This window comes from Dermacentor variabilis, chromosome 4 (assembly GCF_050947875.1).
Source record: "Dermacentor variabilis isolate Ectoservices chromosome 4, ASM5094787v1, whole genome shotgun sequence".
NCBI classification, from domain to species: domain Eukaryota; kingdom Metazoa; phylum Arthropoda; class Arachnida; order Ixodida; family Ixodidae; genus Dermacentor; species Dermacentor variabilis.
Genome location: NC_134571.1, coordinates 61,898,127 through 61,918,576, shown reverse-complemented (window position 1 = coordinate 61,918,576; position 20,450 = coordinate 61,898,127). Strand labels below are relative to the sequence as shown.

Here is a 20,450-nt window from a genome sequence, read left to right as displayed (position 1 = left end):
TTTGCTCGGTGCTATTTTTTTTAATAGTTTCGCTTCATTCCGGCGCCGCCTTGAAGCGAAACGAGCCAAGTCCGAACATCCTTCCTGAGGTGCCCACTCGCCTACCCTTCTCCGCTATCGCTGACGCGTATGCAGGCAGGCGTATGCGTGAAGTGCTCTGATACGTCTGTCCATGCCTGTACCTTGTACCTGTGCGATTTCTCTGTTTTCGGGTCTCACCCCGGGCATTCACTGTTGTTTCACGCCTTGGCGATTGTGTGCACACGCTGCACACACCGTGCGCACTCTTGCTTGACTTGAACTCCAATGGCAAATTTTGCCGGTTGTGTACAGTGCAACGAAAGCAGAAGCTTTCCCGCGTTTACAAATAGATCGTCCGTGTAGGGGCGCGCTACGTGGTGAGTTTGAATAGTTGTGACGGAGTGATTGCAGTCACGTTGACGTGTCGGTCTGTTGATCTTCCAGAGTGTGCACTATGGCATTCCTGCTCCTCTGTTTCTTCATCCTGTGCCTCCCCTTGGCTCTTCCTTTGCTGTGGCTTCGGATAAGGACAGTCAAACGCACCAGCCGCCAAAGATTCGGAGAAGCAACACAAACTTGGGGCTTCTTTCACCCCTACGCCAATGCCTGCGGAGGTGGAGAGAAGGTGCTCTGGTCAGCGGTTCGAGCGATCCAAGAAAAGTACGCATGGTTTGATGGTCAAGTCTACTAGTTTGTACGCTTTACAAGTAATAGGTCGCATATTGCAGTGCTACATGCCTTTGTTCCTTTCCTTCGATCGTTAACTGCAAGAAATCTCTGGAGAGAACAATACAGGCATATTTTAACTTTCGTTAAGAAGCTTTAGCTCCAGCCCAACTCCGATGCGTCCGATTCGAATACACGCAAAAGCGCTTTTCTGAGATAACCCCTGGACCGATTTTAATAAAATTTGTTGCATTTGAGAGAGAAAGTTAAATTCTAGTGACATTTACAATCGGTATTTTGATTTAGGGCCTGTATGTTGTTAAAATAATCTTAAAGAATTTGCAAGTTCGAAAAAAATAGACGCACGAAGTTTATAAATAGCTCTGCATCAAGAACAGAAATCGCGGTTCTGTAAACGGCATCCATTAGACCATTCCAAGTGGACAGAGTCAATGTCAATTTATATCTTACGTGAATTTGTTACGTTATGTGCAAGGGTTCTGCAAAAGCTGTATTTCTATATTACTGAATTATTTTGGATTGATGTGTAACATATCAATTTCGTCCGCTTTAGATGTACTATCATATGTAATTTATGGAATTGTGATATCATTTTTACTTGCCGAGTTAGAGAGTTGTAAATTTGACAGTTTCGTTTTCTGAAACTTATCGACACTTGCAAATTTTTAACGAAAAATTGACGCGCTAAATCAGAAATTCGAAACCAACAGTCACTAGATTTTAAGTTTAGTTTTTAAATGCAAGAAACCTCATCAAATTGGGTGTAGTGGTTGCCGAAAAAAACAAATTCTCCTTTTACACGCATTTAGATAGGAGCACCCGAGCTAAAGCTTCCTCTTAATAAGGAGCACACGAACATTTCAGAGGGACAATGCCAGCATTGGCTGTGTTTTATGTATTTTCAGGCTGAAGCATGACATGATGCTTTGTACCCTTGCTAAACTTAAAACTTATCTGCAATTAATGTCACTTATGGCGACTTCGAGCCCTCTCAATGAATATTTTATTTTATGTTTTTGCAGATACCCAAGTCATCAGTGTGTTGTATATACAGGTGACCACGGTGTTTCCGGGGACCAGATAATAGAAAATGCTGAAAAGCGTTTCAATGTCAAGCTCAGCAAGTCTGCTGTTCACTTTGTGTTTCTACGCAGACGTTCACTAGTTGAAGCACGACTCTATCCAGTGTTCACTATACTGGGCCAGAGTCTTGGATCAGTGATGCTAGGTCTGGAAGCCATTCTCACCTTTGTTCCTACCATTTTCGTTGACAGCACTGGCTATGCATTCACAATGCCCATATTCAAGTTTTTTGGTGGTTGCAAGGTGATGTGCTACACACATTATCCAACTATCAGCACAGACATGTTGAGCTCAGTTGAAAGGAGAATACAGGCCCACAACAACAGGGGACTCATCTCGAGGAGTGCAGTCCTTACGCCCATCAAGCTGCTGTACTACCGCACATTTGCCAAGTTGTATGCATACTGCGGCTGGTGCGCAGACCTTGTGATGGTGAATTCCACCTGGACAAAAGGACACATCCTCGAGCTGTGGCAGTTGCCAACACGGACTGTTTTGGTGTATCCCCCGTGCAGCGTTGGGGACTTTAAGGCATTGCCAATAATGGACAAAGACAGTGTGTCCAGTGCCGAATTCAGAGTGCTTTCCTTGTCACAGTTTCGTCCAGAAAAGGACCATGAGCTGCAGTTGAAAGTGCTGGTAGAGCTCAAGGAGCAGTTACCCGACTCAGAGTTTTCTAGAATTAGATTTGTCATGATAGGTGGCTGCAGGAACCAGGAAGATGAGCAACGGGTCACCAGGCTCAAGCATCTCGCTGCAGAGATGGGTGTTGAAGACAATGTGGAGTTCAGGCTGAATGCTCCCTTTGCAGACTTGATGTCTGAAATGAAGAGAGCTTCTGCAGCTATTCACACCATGTGGAATGAGCACTTTGGAATGTGTAAGTCTGTGTTGCTTACATTGCTAACTGTATATGTTTACCCACTAGATGTTTTGCAGCTCACACAATGAATGCTTATAGAAAAAGAAAAAAGAAAGAACTTGCAAAGACTCATTCTGCTTTGACAAATAACAGTGAGGTAGAGCCGTCGTGCGGTCAGCTTAACCTGAACAATGAAGACACGTATATGGCAGCTTACCATCGAGTTACCAGTGAGTTAATGACATCTTAGATGAAATCAAGAAAAAGAAATGGGGGCCTGGGCAGGACATGTAATGAGGAGGGAAGATAACCGATGTTCATTAAGGGTTACGGACTGGATTCCAAGGGAAGGGAAGCGTAGCAGGGGGCGGCAGAAAGCTACGTGGGCGGATGAGATTAAGAAGTTTGCAGGGACGACGTGACCACAATTAGTACATGACCGGGGTAGTTGGAGAAGTATGGGAGAGGCCTTTGCCCTGCAGTGGGTATAACCAGGCTGATGATGATGATGATGATGATGATGATGATGATGATGACGACCATTAACAAACTAGGCTGTATGGAGCAAACATCAAATGCTCTAGAAAGAAGACTCATTAGGCTCACATATTCAAGGTATCCCAATTGTAAATCTCTAGCACCCTTTGCAGCAGAAGCAAAAGCACTTAAAGGCAAACAGCAACAATATCTCAGTTTAGATGATATTGATTATAAATGAGTAGCCTATACTGTTGAAGCAGCTTTGACAAGGCTGCAGGGCTAGCACTTGTATAACTTCTCTATTAACAGCCTTTAAATAGCACATAAGCAGATGATGTACGCAGCTGGTGATTAGCGGGTGTTAAGCCTCAGCACTTCACCTCCGAGGCTTCTCAGTGCGCCGTGGGCAGCCACAGGCAACACCTAATCCCTGGTGTTTTTTTTTCTTCTTCCTTTTTCAGTTTAGCTATCAAAAAATGTCAACTTTTGCAAGCTTTTCCTGATGCATCCCCTCATATTTTAAGCAAAATTTTGCCCGGAGGTTCCTCTATATCTACACTATCTGAAACAAAGCTTTTTACGCACCCAGAGTTTTCTTGCAGTTGGCCTTTAAGGCCTGTCTGGGCTAAATATGAGGATGACCGTACACTTAGTTCCTCTAGAAATTGAGTGAAAATTATGCTTTCTAGCATACAATAGTATTTACTAATTTTTAAAAGAAAAGTTTGTGGTAATCATTGCTTTATTTATGTTGAAGTTTTGCAGCAAAATAGAATTTTTCGGTTTACATTGTTCAATAAGAACACTTAGCATCTTTGCTTGCCTGGTTTGATATGGAAAAGAAAAAGAAATCATGGCTGTAAGTGCACTTCACCATCCGAGAAGCTAGCTGCTACAAGATGCAGACTGGCACACAACTTCTCAGCTATTATGTTAAGTGCTTTATTGAACAATGCAAATCTTGTTGCAAAATTTAAGCAATAAAGCACGAGTTCGTACAAGATCTTCTAAAGTTGTTAGAATGAAAACACAAGTTGCTATAAATTCAGCAGTGCTTGTTTTCATTGATTATGTTCAACATGCAACTTGTAACTGTTATTTTATAATGTGCTCGGTGTAATGAAATCAAGTTTCATTCAAGGAATTTAAACAGGGCAATGCTATTTTAGTCTTGATACACGTCTTTTTTTTTTTTTTTTTTTTCCTTTCAAATTTCAGGTGTAGTTGAATGCATGGCTGCAGGCCTACTTGTGGTGGCCCACAATTCTGGAGGGCCGAAAATGGACATTGTGACCGATTATGACAACAAGCGCACTGGATTTCTGGCGGACAGCGTTTCCAGCTACACAGCTGCCTTTAGGGCCATTCTGGAAATGGTACCTGACGAGAGAAGGCAGACCAGAGAAACTGCAAGGCTTTCATCAGAAAGGTTTTCTGATGAGGTTTTTAACAAGTCTTTTCTGTCTGCTGTAGAGCCTCTGACTTCAAAAATTAATTAACGACTACTGTGCCTCAGCAGTTAGAATGTTTGATATGCGCATTCTAAGGTGAATAAATACCTTATTTTGCAAGGAGAGCGTGCTTGCAGTTAGCCATACTTGCAGCTCATAGGTGAGCAAGACTGTGGACGATTTTGGGTCAATAAGAAACTGTCTTGGCACCATAGGTCGGCAAACTGACGAGTTGTCTTGCTCAGACTAGCACGAACCTGCGAGTCATAGCGAGTTGAGGAGAGTCACAGCAAGTGCAAGTCTGAGCGCAGTGAATTAGAGCTTGTGCGAGTCCAGGTGGGTTGAAGTATGTCCGAACAACGTGTGATCGCACGTGTTTCTGTGTTCACAAAACTATGGGAGGATGACTTTGCATGATTTGAGAAAATTGGTGTGTATATTTACAAAATGTGTCTGTTGTAGCAATGCTTGCGACTGAGAACATGGGAATAACAGAGTTATGTTTGTTAAATAAAGCTTTACAAATATGATATGCCAGGATATACAGGAAACTGCATAAGCCTATTTTTGTTGTCATAAAGACCGTAATATAGGTAGGACAGGAATATAGATAGACCCCCCAAGCTTTAATACTAGAAAAAGAAAACTGTATAAACTGGTAAAATAATGACAGGTATGTAAGACGGTATGTAGGTTGTCCTTTTGCCACAGTATTTTTACCTATATTTCGATCTTTATGGTAATTAAGGACCTTGGTAAGAGTTAGCTTCTAAACTGGTTGGTACTCCCTACATCCTGGGTCTCCAGGTTTCTCTGTGGTGTAGTTCTCAGGCATGTGTACTTGCATGATTTTGCCACTGCGCATCTGTTGATAAAGAATGTTTATCCGCACAAATATGTGTACATATATTGTAAGCTTAACACACAGATGGTATTGTCTAAAAGATAAGGTAGAAATGGGTGCACTTTTGTCACACCTCCAAAATAGCAAGCAGTTTTTCAGTCTTTCTTAAACAAAAATACTTGTAGAATTCTGTAAGAGTGTGCTGAACTGGGCTGGTTGGTTATATATATATATATATATATATATCCTTGTGCCTATATATTGCACTGGCAATATATAAGCACAAGGATAAAGAATTTTCATCTGAAATTGCACATGGGCCTTCCTGTAGTAGGAATGTTGCTGATGATGCATACAATGAAAGTTTCAGTAGCCTTCAAGTGGCAAATCCTGTTGTAGCAGAAAGTTATTGTAAAAAGCTGTGAAATGCATGCATCCATACCTGCATTACATGATTGCCTTAGGGTTTTAGACCTTTCCCATGAGAGCACCCAGGATGCTGCCATTATTCCATCTGGACTATTGTAAGCCTGTCAAGAGCACTATGAACACTGGCAGCATGTGCACTTTGTACCTATGTGCATCAGCCCGGAGATGCACTCTTGTGCCCTGGTGGAAAGGTGTACACAATCTTGTGGAGAAAAAATGACCTTCACGAGTGTTTGCTGAGCTCTAATTAGTTCAATAACTTGTGAGTCTGTCAGACTCACAAGCTCAATTACTAGGAATGTAGCACCAGGCATGCCATTTCAGTAAAAATGCGACCGGCTGCACCAATTAAGAAACATTGTCAATCGATAAATCAACCTTTAATTTCAGTTTTGTGGTACAAAAACATATATAATGAATAGGGGTTAACACAAGAATAAAATGGCATTAACTATATTAGTTACTGTATTTATGTGAACCTTACACTAATAATAGTGTGTGTAATCTCCACCTACTTTCTTACACACTTCTATTTCATCTGTAGCGCACCTATGCAACCTTCTAACAATTATGCCAGTGCACATTGATCTGAATTTGAGTAGCACTATCGTTTCACTGAACTGATGATTCCATATCCATGCGAGTTACGAGCCTGTGAAGCTTTAGTTTTCAAATGAGTGAATTCACAATTTCATGAGGTTGAATGAATCTGAGTGAATCCGTGAGGCTGAGAGCTGAAGTGAGTGAAGGTCTAAGTGGGTCTGCTTTCTCCGAGTCTGAGTGAGCCTGGCTGGGTGTGATATCTGGCGAGTTCGAGTCCGAATGAGCCGAAGTGCGCCTGATCTTGGTCTGGTCTTGAGTTTAAGCAAATATTGCCTTGTTCAATTTCTTGCAAGTCTGAATCCAAGTGAGCCAGACAAGCAGATTTCGGCGAGTCTGAACGAGTTCCATTTATTTTGCCAATTTATGTACGGCACATTCATCACGTAATGTGAACTTCAGTGGGCTGCTCAAGAAAGTTGACAAAAACGTGCTTTTCGGGAATACTTATCAAAATGTAATTGACTGCTGTAAATTAACTTTGGAATTTCTGGCATGCTGCTAAAATGCGTGCAGCTTGCCCAGCAGCATACATAATAAATCACTTCTGAACCACTGAAGTTTGCTAAACATCGCTACCCCTTTATTGGATACACCCAAGTTTCACAAGTAACAAATAACGAACTTGTAAGACATAACTGTACAGTCAAACCCGACTATATCGAACCCATTTACATTAAATTATTCTGTATATGGAACAATTTCTGAACACGGTATAGTTACAATGAGTATATATAGCAAAAATTACGCTTAGTGAACAAAAATAGCAGTGAAACCCGATATATTGAACGTCAAGCAGCGCAAAAGTGCCCCCAGAAGTTGGCTTTCCCTTGCTGTGGCGGCGGGGAAACCCGGCGGTGTGGCTCCACCCAACTGCTCTCTCTACTGTGACCGCGCAGTGTCAGGCGAGCCGTCGACACTATCCTGCAAAAAAATGATCCTGGCTCGCCTGCAGTGCTTGCTCAGACAGTCAATCACGCTCTTGTGCCCTCGTCGTACAAGATGGCGCAAGTGAGAGTTTGCGAGCGCTGCATTTCTGGTTCAATGTGTTTGCACCTTGTGGGCCTTCTCCCACAGTGTTGCCGTGATCAAGCGGCAGAACTTGCCTTTTGCTGTGAAGCTCGAAATTATAAATCGAGTCGAACATGGTGAGAAGTCGGATGTACCCGCAGCGTGTAAAATTACGAGGAGCACTCTCGGCACGATCTTGAAGAATAAAGGGGAGATTAGGACTAAAGTGGACAAACTCGCGACCCGGTGCCCGGGGCGCCGGATGTGTACACAAGGCCATGTACAAGTGGCTCATCCGAAACTGCTTCAGACGTGCCAGCTTTTGTGTGCCTGGTGATGACTAAATTCTGATGACTACGACGAAGCTGTTGTCGATGTTGCCGAAGCTTGGAGTGAGCTGTCAGAATTTCTGGAAGCCATTGACGAATCAACAGTCGACGAGTTTGTGAGTGCAGATGATGGTGTTGCGACCACAGGAGAGCTGGAAAACGAAGACTGCATTGCTGACATCGTACCGAGCACAAGTGAAAGTGGGCAAAATGAGGAAAGCAACGGCGGTCCTTTGCCCACATACTCCGAGGTGATTGGTGCACTCGCACTAGTCCAGTGCTTCTGCACAAATGTGGAAGGTTGTGGCCTCAGCTGCTTCGACTCTTTAGACAATGTGGAGAAGTGCGTGCATCGCAGGTAGCGAAATTGTGCAAGCAGAAGAAAATGCAGGACCATTTCATGCAAAACTAAGCTAGTTTCATCAATAAAGTGATCTTATAAATGGTATGTGCTTTTATGACGTCCACTTCTTTAGCAGGCTTATATCGAATTATGCCCTATATCGAACTAATAGGCATTTTTTGCGAGTTCAATATAGCTGGGTTTGACAGTAGTACGAATGCCATGCAATAACTTAGTCACTTTATTAACTAAATATTGTACTTTGGTGCCTAAGAAGTGCTCGTATGTCTTTCCATTTTAATACATCTTCCATGCTCACCTCCACACTGTTCTTTTGTTTGGGCACTTGAGGCACATCTTGTACTACTGCTTGCACCAATTCTAACGTTGACAGAAATGCTTCTGTCATTGTGGGCTTCAATGAAAAAAGTTTTGCTTCCCAGAGAGATGATGCAGCACAATAGGTGGTAAATAGTGAGTTGCACATAACGAGCTTGGAATTTTCCAACAGACCCAGCTTCTTTCCAAAGTAGGACAGTTCCTTTACATCACTTGCCACTAACTTCAAGTCATCATCAATTCCAAAAGCAAGTGTGGCATACCCTTTCCAAGTGGCACTTTTTATACTGATGGTGAATATAATAGCATTACCTGGAACTTCCACCACCTTGTTGCCTAATTTTTCCAGTCGGCAATTGCTGAGAATGCACCTATCTCCCATCTTAATTGGCACTTCCAACCTACAGTGTTCTACAACTGCCGAACGTGGAATGGTAGATCTTGGGTTAATTAGGGAGTGCATTATTACTCCAGAAATGTTACTAGGCACACAAACCTCAAAAGGAATAAGCTTGCTGTGCACAAACCTAGAGGTTTGCAACTCCTCTGCAAAAGTCTCACTGAAACACAAGTTCTCTATGTACTCCTGCATTGTTCCAAGGTGGTAAAACCTTGACAATGGCAGCACCACTATGTGCAGCTCACAGCCTTGGAGGATTTGCTGGACCCTGGGCAGATCACCTGCTCCACCTTCACCAGTCTTTGAAACACATCCCCTTGAACGACTACCTAGAAGCTGCAGAAAATCTCTGTAGGCGTCAATTTCTTGGGTCACTGGCTTGATCTGGGTGTAGAACTTGACGAGTTTGTCCACCACAGAGCAATCAAAGAAGAACACACTGTCGGTGTACACGAACTCTTTGGCACTATCTCCTGTATATGAACACAAATACAAAACAACCTCACTATAAGTTGCACCCAACATTAAAGCACCTTCATTCTATCTGATATTTACTGTAAGCATGAATTCATTACATGCTAATAATTGGCGAGACATTGCATATTTTTTCGTTGTAATTAATAATTTGTTACAGTATAGAGGTTTTACTGCACGCTTTCAATTTTCACGTAGTAGTTCTGCGGAAACCCGCAAGGTGGAGAGAAGTAATTAATAAAGGGAAAATCAGACATCCACCCGTATGTAGCAATTGCTACAAAGGAAACCCATACGGGTTCCTCGAAAGAAAAGCCTCAGAGTTGAAGAAAAATTCATCCTGGTCCGGGACTCGAACCCGGGACCACCGCCTTTCCGGGGCAGCCGCTCTACCATCTAACTTCTCTCCACCTTGCGGGTTTCCGCAGAACTACTACGTCAAACACTTGCCTTTGCTTCGTGTGTTGTCGACAAATTCGACTTCGCCCTGCCATCTGCTAGCCGCCTGGTAATTACTTCTCTCCACCTTGCGGGTTTCTGCAGAACTACTACGTCAAACACTTGCCTTTGCTTCGTGTGTTGTCGACAAATTCGACTTCGCCCTGCCATCTGCTAGCCGCCTGGTTAGCTCAGATGGTAGAGCGGCTGCCCCGGAAAGGCGGTGGTCCCGGGTTCGAGTCCCGGACCAGCACGAATTTTTCTTCAACTCTGAGGCTTTTCTTTCGAGGAACCCGTATGGGTTTCCTTTGTGGCAATTGCTACATACGGGTGGATGTCTGATTTTCCCCTTATTAACTTTCAATTTTCACATCAAATCAACAGTCACAACAAAGCAATAAACAATTGCAGACTCAGGGACACCAACTACCCTTTCAAGATCTGATATTCGAAAAAAAATATTTATAAATGAATAAGAATAGCATAAGGTCACACTGACTGACCTTTTGGGAGAAAACCAACATTATTGCATAATAATAACAGGACTAATTGGACGTGACGGCCATGAAAATTGTTTCCATGTGTAGGTTAATTTTTTATCCTGTTATTTCAGATTTGTTGAAGCTACAGGACGAGTCCTCTGTGACATAACTGATTTCCTTTGCATAAATGATGTTTACTGTGAAAAGTCATTAACAAGGCTGATTAATTTTAAAGGCACACTATACAGATATAAATTCATGCATGTTGACAGATGCGCTTTTGAATTTCAAATAGGCCAGTCTTACAGTGAGCTTGAAAGTCACAAGAGGTGCTAAACTAAACAAAAAATAGCTGGTCATGCTATCCTCTAATCTTGTACCAGCTCTCTATGACATTATTATTTTTGGAAGCAACTTATTGGCACTGCTAAAGAAGGACAAAATTGCAGTTGAAGATAAGCAAATACTCTGCTTGGCAATATGTGATATTTCCTGGTACAAAGAGAAAGTAATGCGAGATGTGTGACGCTACGGTGACATTATTGCTGCTTGGTATAGGCACCAAATTTAAAAAGGGACATTTGGCCTTTATTTTTTTGGGCAACAGTCAACCTGTCTCTGTCAAAGGAGTTAACATTTTTTAACTACTCATTACCGATTTAGTATTTATTTAGTGTAGTACCTCAGAAGGCCAGCTGCAACGAAATGTTGAACTGCTTAAAAACTCAATTTTTTGATAGTGTAATTATAAGGCAACCTCCAGGCAAAATTTTAAGCTAGAAATACGAGTAGATGTGTCATAAATAGCTGGAAAAAATGGATGTTTCTGATACCGGAACTGAAAAAGGGCACCGCCATTATTGCTCACTGGCAGTGATGCATGACCAAGACCGTTGAGAAGCAGCATGGCTCCTAGGCATACCTTCCGAGACTGGGCAGCATCCGTTGCTTCTCGTGGTGTGCTTGAAAATCTCAGAAGCAAAATGCTGGGATTTACGTCGTATTTGCTGACCACCAGACGCACGCATTGTTTATTTGCTATTTAAAAGCTGCTATTATGGAAATTCTGCGTTTATCAGCCCTGCAGCATTGCTATGAATTCTTTGAGTACATACCTCTCTCTCTCTCTCTCTCTCTCTATATATATATATATATATATATATATATATATATATATAGATAAGGAAATTCTTGTAGCATATACATTTTGTTACTAACATGATAGTAACATGAATGAAGGCTACTGTACACAGAATGCCAATAGCTACGGAGATATCCTGGAAGCCCTTTTAAGTTGGCATATTTGTAACCAATTTTGGCCAAAGTGAAATTTCGTTGCAGTTGGCCTTTGAGTCTGAGCTCAGTAAGCAGCAGCTCCTCTTACCTTCTCCTTTTTTGAAAATCGCACCCTTGTCATGCATAAGCTTCTCTGTGGGCTTCTGCAGAACTTCAAGGCACTTGGTTGTCAGGCACACAGAGCTACATTGTACTTCCTCTGGCAGGACATAGACTCCATGTGTTAACCCCACTGAAATTGGGGATGGATGTGCAAGTGCGGTGAATCCGGAGTTGTCAAAGCTCCACTGGCCTGACTGTGCCGTTTCTTCGAGAAGAGGAAGTGTGTACGTCTCTATATCATCTGAGCAAGTCAAAAACACTCCGGCTCTCATCTTGGCCAGGAATGGAGAGTACATGGCCATCTTTAGGTCAAACATTTGTAACTCGGTGGCAGCTATGACTGGCAGAAGTGCAAACAGCTTTCCCAGAGCACTGTGGCTTGGGAGGCGCTTGCTCTGACCACCAGTATGAATAAGCAAGATTCTCATATGACTTTGTTCTTCTCCATATATGTTACGAAGTTGCTCAAGTATGTGAAGGGTTGCACCACCTGAACCTGAAAAATAATATAAAATTATGAATACTTATATCTACCTTTGCTTCAGCAAAAATGATTTCATCATTACTGCAGTTCTTGCTAAAAGAAGTGCTGGACGTAAAATTTTAATCTCGTCATTCTTGTATAGCTGTCGAACAAATATTGATTGTGTGAAGCTTTAACTGCTCTTGCCGTGATGAGTAATTATATCACCCTTTAGTATCGCCTGTATTAGTTTAAAACATGCGAAGTGTTGCTTGGGTGACACAATGTCACTGCAATCAGAGTTTGATACAATGTTGTGTTGCACACTGGGTTGAAAGAGTGCACTCGGACAAACTGCACCACTGAAAGCTTAGTGTGTCATCTCCTGAACTGCAAAATTTATTTTCTATTGGCCTTACGTGAAGGCTGTCCACAGTCAGCACTGCGGAAGAGAAATGACTGGGAAGGGAGAGAACCTGTGGAGATGCTGGAAGTTCACAATGAAGCACCAGTGAAAAAACCCTTTAAAACAGGCTTATTCTTATGTGGGGTGCGAAGAAACACAAGGGAAGGGCCTACTTTACAGCAATGGAGATTGTTCAAAGCACTCGCATTGGGTGGCATGGTGTAGCCTGTAACCAGTATGACGCCATGTGCATGAGTGGCTAATAATACTACACAATCACTCCCTGTTATTGCCATGACATTGCTTTAACTCATGAAGCCCTATACTGCATTTTGGTGTGTACATTGAGCTATAGTTACTGAAAATTCAAGAATGCTGCAGAAATGGCCCTTAAAGGGAACATGTACAGCTGCCGTCAGACTTAACCAGAACAATCGAGATACACCTTTAGCAGATTAATTCTAACACAGGCTGCAAGGAGGAAACAATGAAAGCTTTGGAAGGAAGATGCATTAAGTTAGCAGCTTCAAGGTATCCCAGCAAGAAAGCTCCAGCTCCACGCACAGGAAAAATGAAAAGGCACTTAAGAAGGCATATGTTTGGTTAAGTATGCCAGAAGCTGTACATATATACCAGCCATTCACTTTTGGAGAAGGAAATCTCATTTATTCATTAAGTACAGGCACAGGTGGGCACAGCCTTTCAACAGCCTCTCACAGGCTGTTGAGGGGGTACGCAAATCCACTACCAAAATTTGTAAAGTAGGCTGCACTGCAAAGTGTTTTGATTTTGTTTTCAACCAACACATTAGCTACCCAACTACCTTTCCGCTGCAGTTGTGATGCACCTGGTAGAAAGCGTCAAGAGCGTGTAGCTTCAATCAACTTCAATGCGCCTTCTTGAATTTTTTTTTTCTTCCTTCGAGGGGAAGGCGTTGTAATGAAGGGGAGGGCGCTGCAATGGGCCTTGTCCGTCCCTTAGTGGGTAACCCTGCATATGTGTATGTGTATAGAGTAATCCACTCTCAAGAACATCACTACTATTTGATACAACTTCGTAATCTCGTCTACTTATATGTGGAAAAAGGTAGAGGCCTTATTTTGAAAGTCTAAGATGCCAGAAGCATTTGAACACTAATGATATTGTGGTGGTGGTGGTGGTGGTGGTAATGAAACTTTGTTAATACAGAAATCTATGCGTGGTTATTCCTGGTTGGTTCCCTCTGACAGGGCTCCACTGGCAATCGCGACTCGCTAGGCCTGTTCGAGAGACACCACATGGCTTCCCGGGTCCAGTTCGGAGAGTCTTGCTTCCCAAGACCACGTAGTCAGTGCTTGTGCTGTGACTCATGGCGAGATAATGAGGACTTTCTTCCAAGAGCGACCAACCCTGTACAAATGACACCTTCCATGGTGCGTCTTATTGGCTGCAGAATGCGTGTTGCTGTTTGCACTCTTGAAAAGGTAGTGAGGAAATATTTTTTGGAGAATGCACTCTAGAAAAGGCAGTGAGGAAATTTTTTTTTTGAGAAGTCAGGATAATTCCTCTCTTAATATCCTTCAGAGTACCTCATACTACAGTGCACACATTAGCTCTGTGGGACATTTTCATTCCCACAGCTGCAGATATGTATTAGTGTTCAAGCGTCTCGTGAGTGATCACAGCATGTATGTTGTAGGTGAAGCACTGGGACAACACCTCACTATGCCTGCACAATCTGTAAAGGAATTACCTTCTGGAAGAGTATAAAGGTGGAAAAAAGGTTCAGCATGCTTTTGTGGGAGAACCAGTGCAGCATCCTTAAGACATCGCAAACTATGTTTGCATATGGTATGATATAATTAATTCTGTGCTGGAGTAATTTATGCTTTATACTGTGATTTCTATAGAAAGTTTTAGGTACTGCACACTCAAAGTTAGGGGATGTAAACTACCTGCATACAAATGATTGCAAAAAGATATACAAAAGAATGCAAGCAGAGCGTGGGGCTTTTGGTGCGCAAGGATGTTTGGGTGTACTATTTCTAAAATTTCCCGATGTCGACAGCTACCCGTTAGAAGCAAAAACAAAGCAAAATACAAAAATTCACACCAGTACTTCTCGAAAAAAACTGCAACAGTGACATCTGTAGCCAACTTTACCCAGTTCTTAGGAGTGTGTTGATGCTTGGCTGTATGGGTATACACAATAGTAAACATATGTTCGGCTGATTCTAACAGTCATAACCAAATGACACTCTCTCCCACACACACAAACACGCAAAAGAGAGTTCTGCTTACCAACTTTTGGTCCAGGTGGATCTGAGAACACATGATATGGCACAAGAGGTATGAGACTCTTCTCTTTCCTTTGAATGATTTGTTCACGGAATGCAGCAGCTTGTTCTTCATCAGCAGCTGACATAACAACGGCATCCCAGAAGGTAATTCCCACTTCACTTGGGACCTTCCCTACAACATAGAGAGCTTGTGAAAATGTCTGTGCTTCACTGATATGACAGTTGCAAAAAATAAATAACAAAGGACCCCTGGCACCAATATCTAAGTTTCCGACATACATAGCAAACAACTGAGCTTTCTACTATGAGTCCAAGTGCAACTGCTGTGCTGGAAAAGATGCGAAAATAAGTACGCAAACATCCGGGCAGGAAAGAACATTCCTTCCTATGTGTCGCTTTCTTCCTTGCTTTTGTGTCTTTGCCACTGAGAGAAGTATGAAACATCTAGTCCAGCAACAAGTGCTGATACTGTACACAACTTTTGCTTCTCTTTAATAAGTCTTTTTAGTGGCCAGCCACTGTTGGTTCTTATTGCATCAGCTGGCATGACCAGCTTAGTGCACACGAGCAATATACACTTTTGTCTTTTAAAAATATTTAAATGAGTACCAAATTTTATGTGAAGCCTTTCAATACATTTATATCATCTAATGGTTGTTTTCAATTTATGATCCCGTTTTCTTGCTTTATTTTTACAAACAGCACTCGTTGCAAAAACAGTGTTCTCTGCCCCACCACTTCCCCAGTGCCAGTTTATTTTTCTCAGCAAGATGGCAACTGTGATTATGTCAGTAACATAGTTGGAAACAAAGTTGCAATATGCCAGGTATAAAAAGTGTTGATTATGCATCACATGTACTTTCTCGGAGCTGAAGGCTGCATTACTTAGGGTGCTGTATGACCATGTGTATTGCTGTACTCTAACACACACCAACAGTATAAAAGAAAGTCCAGCTCATTATGACAGCTCACTTTGTTTACTTAAAGATGTGCATTTGTGCACTGACATGATGAAAACTATGTGCAGCCAGTGCAGTGATATAATTAATATGGAAGAATTTGCCAATGCAGTGCTGCCACCTCAAACAGACACGATTGCATAGAATTTACTGTCATACTTTGTATGTCAGTCAGATTAATACATGAAAAATATTGGCATGCACAGAAATTAAGGGTTCAAGATGCGTTGCATCGAGAACCATACTATTGCCAAAGTGACTGCATCGTTTAGGACTATTTGATGCAATTAGATTACAATATTCAGTCATGGCACATTTCATTCCTCACCTTAACTCTTCATACTAGCTGTCAGGCTTTGCCAGTGCTCTTTGAAAACATGTCTCCAGTTGTGGTGGTATTGTTGTTGTTAAAGCACAAAGGAAAAATTAGTTCAGTTGATGATTCATATAAACTTGTATTGGCCTGACAACATGTCATTCTTACTGCATATTCAGCACTTGTGCATCCTCCAAGGAACCAATGGCTCATTGCACATATGTGCTTTTCTTACCACATTCTTGTAATGGCTGATAGTTCTCAAAATTGTGTGATTAATTGTGACAGTTTTTGAATGCACAGGATAGTGATGATTTTGTTCTCAATGCCTCTAGAGTATATAAAATCAGTTCTTACAGAGCAAGAGATTGATAACTGCCCAACATACACTGATTATGTAAGCTTATCATTCGCCCAATTTTTTATTTCGGTAAAGAAGGTGAGGAACACTTCTGTTTTAGGTTTACATGACACTGTAGTTGTTTCGAGGATTTGTTGTTGTGCATTACGTGCTCTGAACATTATTTTTCATAGTGAAACATCACCTAGTGAATAATCACAGCTGCCACAACATATGCACAAGTATCTTTGTGCAGTGAGGAAGTTGTTTCCAGATTATCATCACGACTAAGTTTCAATAACTACGATTATGCACATGAGGGAGGTTCAAAGCCCTTATTCATTAAGATTTGGGTTATTGGAGCCAAAACATTTTAGCACCAACATGACATTGCAGCGACATGAGAAGTGTGCAGAAGGGCACCCCATTATTTGTAACTGCTAGTAAAGCATTTTTCAGACTGAAGAAATAAAGAAAAAGGAAAAGGTTAAGGCTGGGTGATTAATTTTCAGTAGAACCATTTTATATATGATGGGCAATCATTTACTATGACTTATGGATAGTTCAATATAAGCTGCACCTGGAACTCAAAGGCAGCATTTGTGCTGAACACACACACAAGTTTTCACATACGAACGTTTCGCCAGCCGACAATATATTATGAGAGGCGGTACTTTTTCTGTGTACCGTGTAACACTAGGTTGTACATGTGCACAATGATTGCCTATGCTTTGTGAATCTGGCGAAACAAGCCCATTAGTTGGAACGATTCAGGCGTGCCTAAAAGGCAAACATTGGCGTGGGAGCCAGCGGCATCCTCCCGTTTACGATTAGCAAAATAACTGCTGTAATCAGTTTATACAATGGTTTATACAAGCCACACGCAGATGGGACCACTAAAATTGTCTGCTTTTCGTTGTCGGCAGGTGGCGATGGCGGTTCACATCTCGCAACATTTCGTGCGTGCAAACTTTTGAAGAGAAATGTAATTAATACCAATACGCTTCACAGCCACCATTCTGGTTATCGTTGCTGCACGCTCGCTTTGATTTCAAGAAACAGGGAGAAACCGATCGATGGCAAAACTTGTGATGTTTGAATAGCAGCGCTATATTTGAAAGCTGCGTACGTACGAACAACATGACAGTTCTAATTAAACGATACTTAAGCAACATCAGAAGACTGTTTTAGAAAACGAACTAAACAAGTCGCCCAACAATTCATACCTCTAAGCGCTTCGTAGGAGTCAATACACCTTTTCATAAAGGCGGGTACTGTGAGCTCCATGTTTGAATTAAAATCGCACCTTGTGCGAGCAAGACAGTGCTCAGTGGTTTCGAAAGTAAAAGACAGCGCAACGCCGAGACAGAGGGAGTGTTGGCGTACAGTGGGAGTTGCCACGCATTCGCGATGTCATAGAATAAACAACCAACTGCGATGTCGCGATCTAAACGAAACGCGCGACATGCACGCGGTTCGTAGTGTGCTGCCATCTCTGTTTTGTAAAAGAAAGTGTAGCTGATGCAGCCTTGTCAACTGCACCTTAAAGAAATGTTAAACAAATAAAATAAAATACAATATTTTTTAGCTTTTGATAAAAAAAACATTGCATGCTTTTACGTTTGTGAAGAAATACGACAGCACACAACATAGCGTGCAGCGCCATTTTCTAAGAAAAAATAACAGTAGAGTTATATTTATAAGAAAATATTAAGCCGCATTTGGGGCAGAAGTTGTTATAAATATGTGATTTTTTATTAAGGTTACTGAAAGAAGGTCATAAATGTGGCACTGAACATCAGATGATTGTATTTTAGCTCGTTAGATGGCGCCAAGTAACAACGCCCGAAAGGAACGTTTACACGTGCGGAGAAGCCAGCCTCTGGGCACGCATTGGTCGGCGCTTGCCGGCTTCAAAGACTCGGAAGAACGCGGCTGGTGTGCGGCGCGAGGTGATTGTTGAGGCCCGAGCAGCTGCTGAAGTCTCTGCGATCGGTGGAACCAATGTCAACTACTGTGACCTGTGACGTGTGTCGAAACGCTTGCGGAGTTCGTGTGCTAGTGCGGCAAACCTCCGACTGAGCATGCAGCTTTGGACCGAGCCCAGCTGAGGCCGTGTGTGCAGTTTGTGATCGCGGCGCGTCGTTGCCTTCATATCGCGACGCCTCGAAGAACTGGTTTCCAGCAAGACGTGTGGATTAAAATAGGTGAGTAAATACGTTGCTAGCTCCCATTCTATGCGTGGTCACTCAGTGTTTAATGAGTGGCGGGTGGCAAAGACACATCCGAAACCAGTGGCCGAAATATGAGCCTTAATTCTTGTGTGTTCGTGTCGATCTGTCATGAGGAGCTCGCGCTCACGTTCCGATTTGCATGCTCCCATTACACGCGCACGCACGCTTTGCATGCTGCGCTTTACCTGACACGTTTTAGAGCGGCGCACGTTCTAATATGTTTCTTGGAGCAGCTCACGACAGTTTTTCTCACGCACTCTTCTCGCGCTTCGAGCACGCGTTGCGTCACTTATTACTATAATTCTCGTGTTTAACATCACATGAAGAAAGTCATCTGAACAATCACGTATTTGACGTTTTCGCTTTAGCTGTCATTCAAAGCTATTGTGCTTTCGAATCATCTTCATTTCGTATGGTCGTTTGTATGGGTAGGCCGCAACAACACCGGCGCGCGGACTTCGACGTCAGCTGCACCTTTCATTGTCCTTTTTGCCGGAGATATGGGTTTTAATCTAAACGACTTTTATTTACAGTTATCACTTATACGTGTATGCGCTTAGCTTGGCAAAGCGAGGTACTGCAATTGTAGTTCCAGGAATTCCGATTGATGCCCGAATGAGATTATCAGACGCACACATTCCCCTAGAAGCCAGCCACATTTGTGGGCGTCGTTGTCCGAGCCATGTGATAAGACGGCCCTGTAAAAGGAAAATCTCGACGGCGTTTTGATGGCCGAGCCATGGCTCGCATAGATTTTCTGTGGCCCAGCCGGCCTAGCTTCTAGAGAAAGCGCGGTCGTGGCGCTGACGTGCGTTCAATGCGATATATCATTCCGATGTGCACGTAATAGAAAGCGAAACTAAGAAGGAGAAAGGAGTCTGCTTTAGTGAACGTAACTGGATTATGATCCGCGGTGACACGTGCGGGTGACAGATGTGTAATCAGCAGCAGAAGATTCCAATAGAGGTTCAAGGGCGTAGAATTTATTTTCATAACTTCAGTTTTCACGGCCCCTGTTCCCTAGTCCCAAGTCGCAGAATAAATTGCAACCACGAAACGGTTTGTTTATAGTCTATTTTCACATAGAAAGCAGCTCCATTAATCAGCCGTCCTTCGTTAAATAGAGCATTTAGGTTACACACGCGTTCTGATGGCTTTCTGGAATGTCGCTGATTCCGTTCACCTTCAATATCCTTTTTCAAGCTCCGGCGTCGCGACTTTCCTTCTATCTAGTGGCGTTTCCAAATGCGCCTCACTTAGTTTCAGAATGTGCACAGTTTTCTTGTAGTGAGCGTAGCCGGAGAGCAGCCTAGCGAGCCTCAAATTTTCTCTGTCTCGTAACCCATTTCTCTATGCAACCGCAAAACTCTCATGAAGCTTCATCTTCGGTACTCAACAGAGCGTCGGCGGGGAGCCAGTATCAATCTGTGTCACGAAGGACTTGCTCGAGGCGATACAGTTGGAGCTTGAAATCGACGTTTGACATTCGTCCAAGATGGGAAAACTTGTCAGATCTTGTTCCAAAGTAGGAACGTGCGTGTAGCAAGCATCCTGGAGGAAAACCGTGTTACGAACACGTAGACGTAACGAAGAGACATACAGAAGCAGAGGAAATACTTGTTTTATCAGTTCATTTTTAGCCGCCTTCCTGACCGTTGTTACGGCCCGAAGTCCCATTTGACTTTCTCGAGCCGTTCGACGCCGTCGCACGTGGTCCAGCGTGTTGACGTGAACCCGGAAACAAGAAAGGCCGCGTGTTTGATGAAGCGTGCTTTTGCGTGA

The 20,450-nt window shown here is 42.7% G+C and overlaps 3 protein-coding genes across 4 annotated transcripts in view; 2 read left to right on the top strand and 1 right to left on the bottom strand.

Annotated features, from left to right (window-relative positions):
- Positions 1 to 72: 72 nt before the first annotated feature.
- Alg11 (ALG11 alpha-1,2-mannosyltransferase) lies at positions 73 to 4,709 on the top strand. The gene is made up of 4 exons (XM_075689276.1): positions 73 to 398; positions 466 to 681; positions 1,731 to 2,671; positions 4,352 to 4,709. Exons 2-4 carry the CDS (start codon positions 476 to 478, stop codon positions 4,630 to 4,632), a joined length of 1,428 nt encoding a protein of 475 aa, XP_075545391.1. The 5' UTR covers positions 73 to 398; positions 466 to 475; the 3' UTR covers positions 4,633 to 4,709.
- Positions 4,710 to 6,221: 1,512 nt separating this feature from the next.
- On the bottom strand, positions 6,222 to 17,893 carry LOC142579252 (fucose-1-phosphate guanylyltransferase-like). Its single transcript, XM_075689275.1, has 4 exons — positions 17,661 to 17,893; positions 14,821 to 14,991; positions 11,658 to 12,167; positions 6,222 to 9,352 (listed from the first exon to the last, which is right to left on the bottom strand). Exons 1-4 carry the CDS (start codon positions 17,719 to 17,721, stop codon positions 8,385 to 8,387), a joined length of 1,710 nt encoding a protein of 569 aa, XP_075545390.1. The 5' UTR covers positions 17,722 to 17,893; the 3' UTR covers positions 6,222 to 8,384.
- A 387-nt stretch (positions 17,894 to 18,280) lies between these two features.
- LOC142579251 (putative polypeptide N-acetylgalactosaminyltransferase 10) overlaps positions 18,281 to 20,450 on the top strand; it is a 174,141-nt gene continuing 171,971 nt past the window's right edge. For both annotated transcript variants that reach the window (XM_075689274.1, XM_075689272.1), the window contains exon 1: positions 18,281 to 18,641. The gene's annotated coding sequence lies outside the window, so the exon portion shown is untranslated. The remainder of the gene's footprint in view (positions 18,642 to 20,450) is intronic.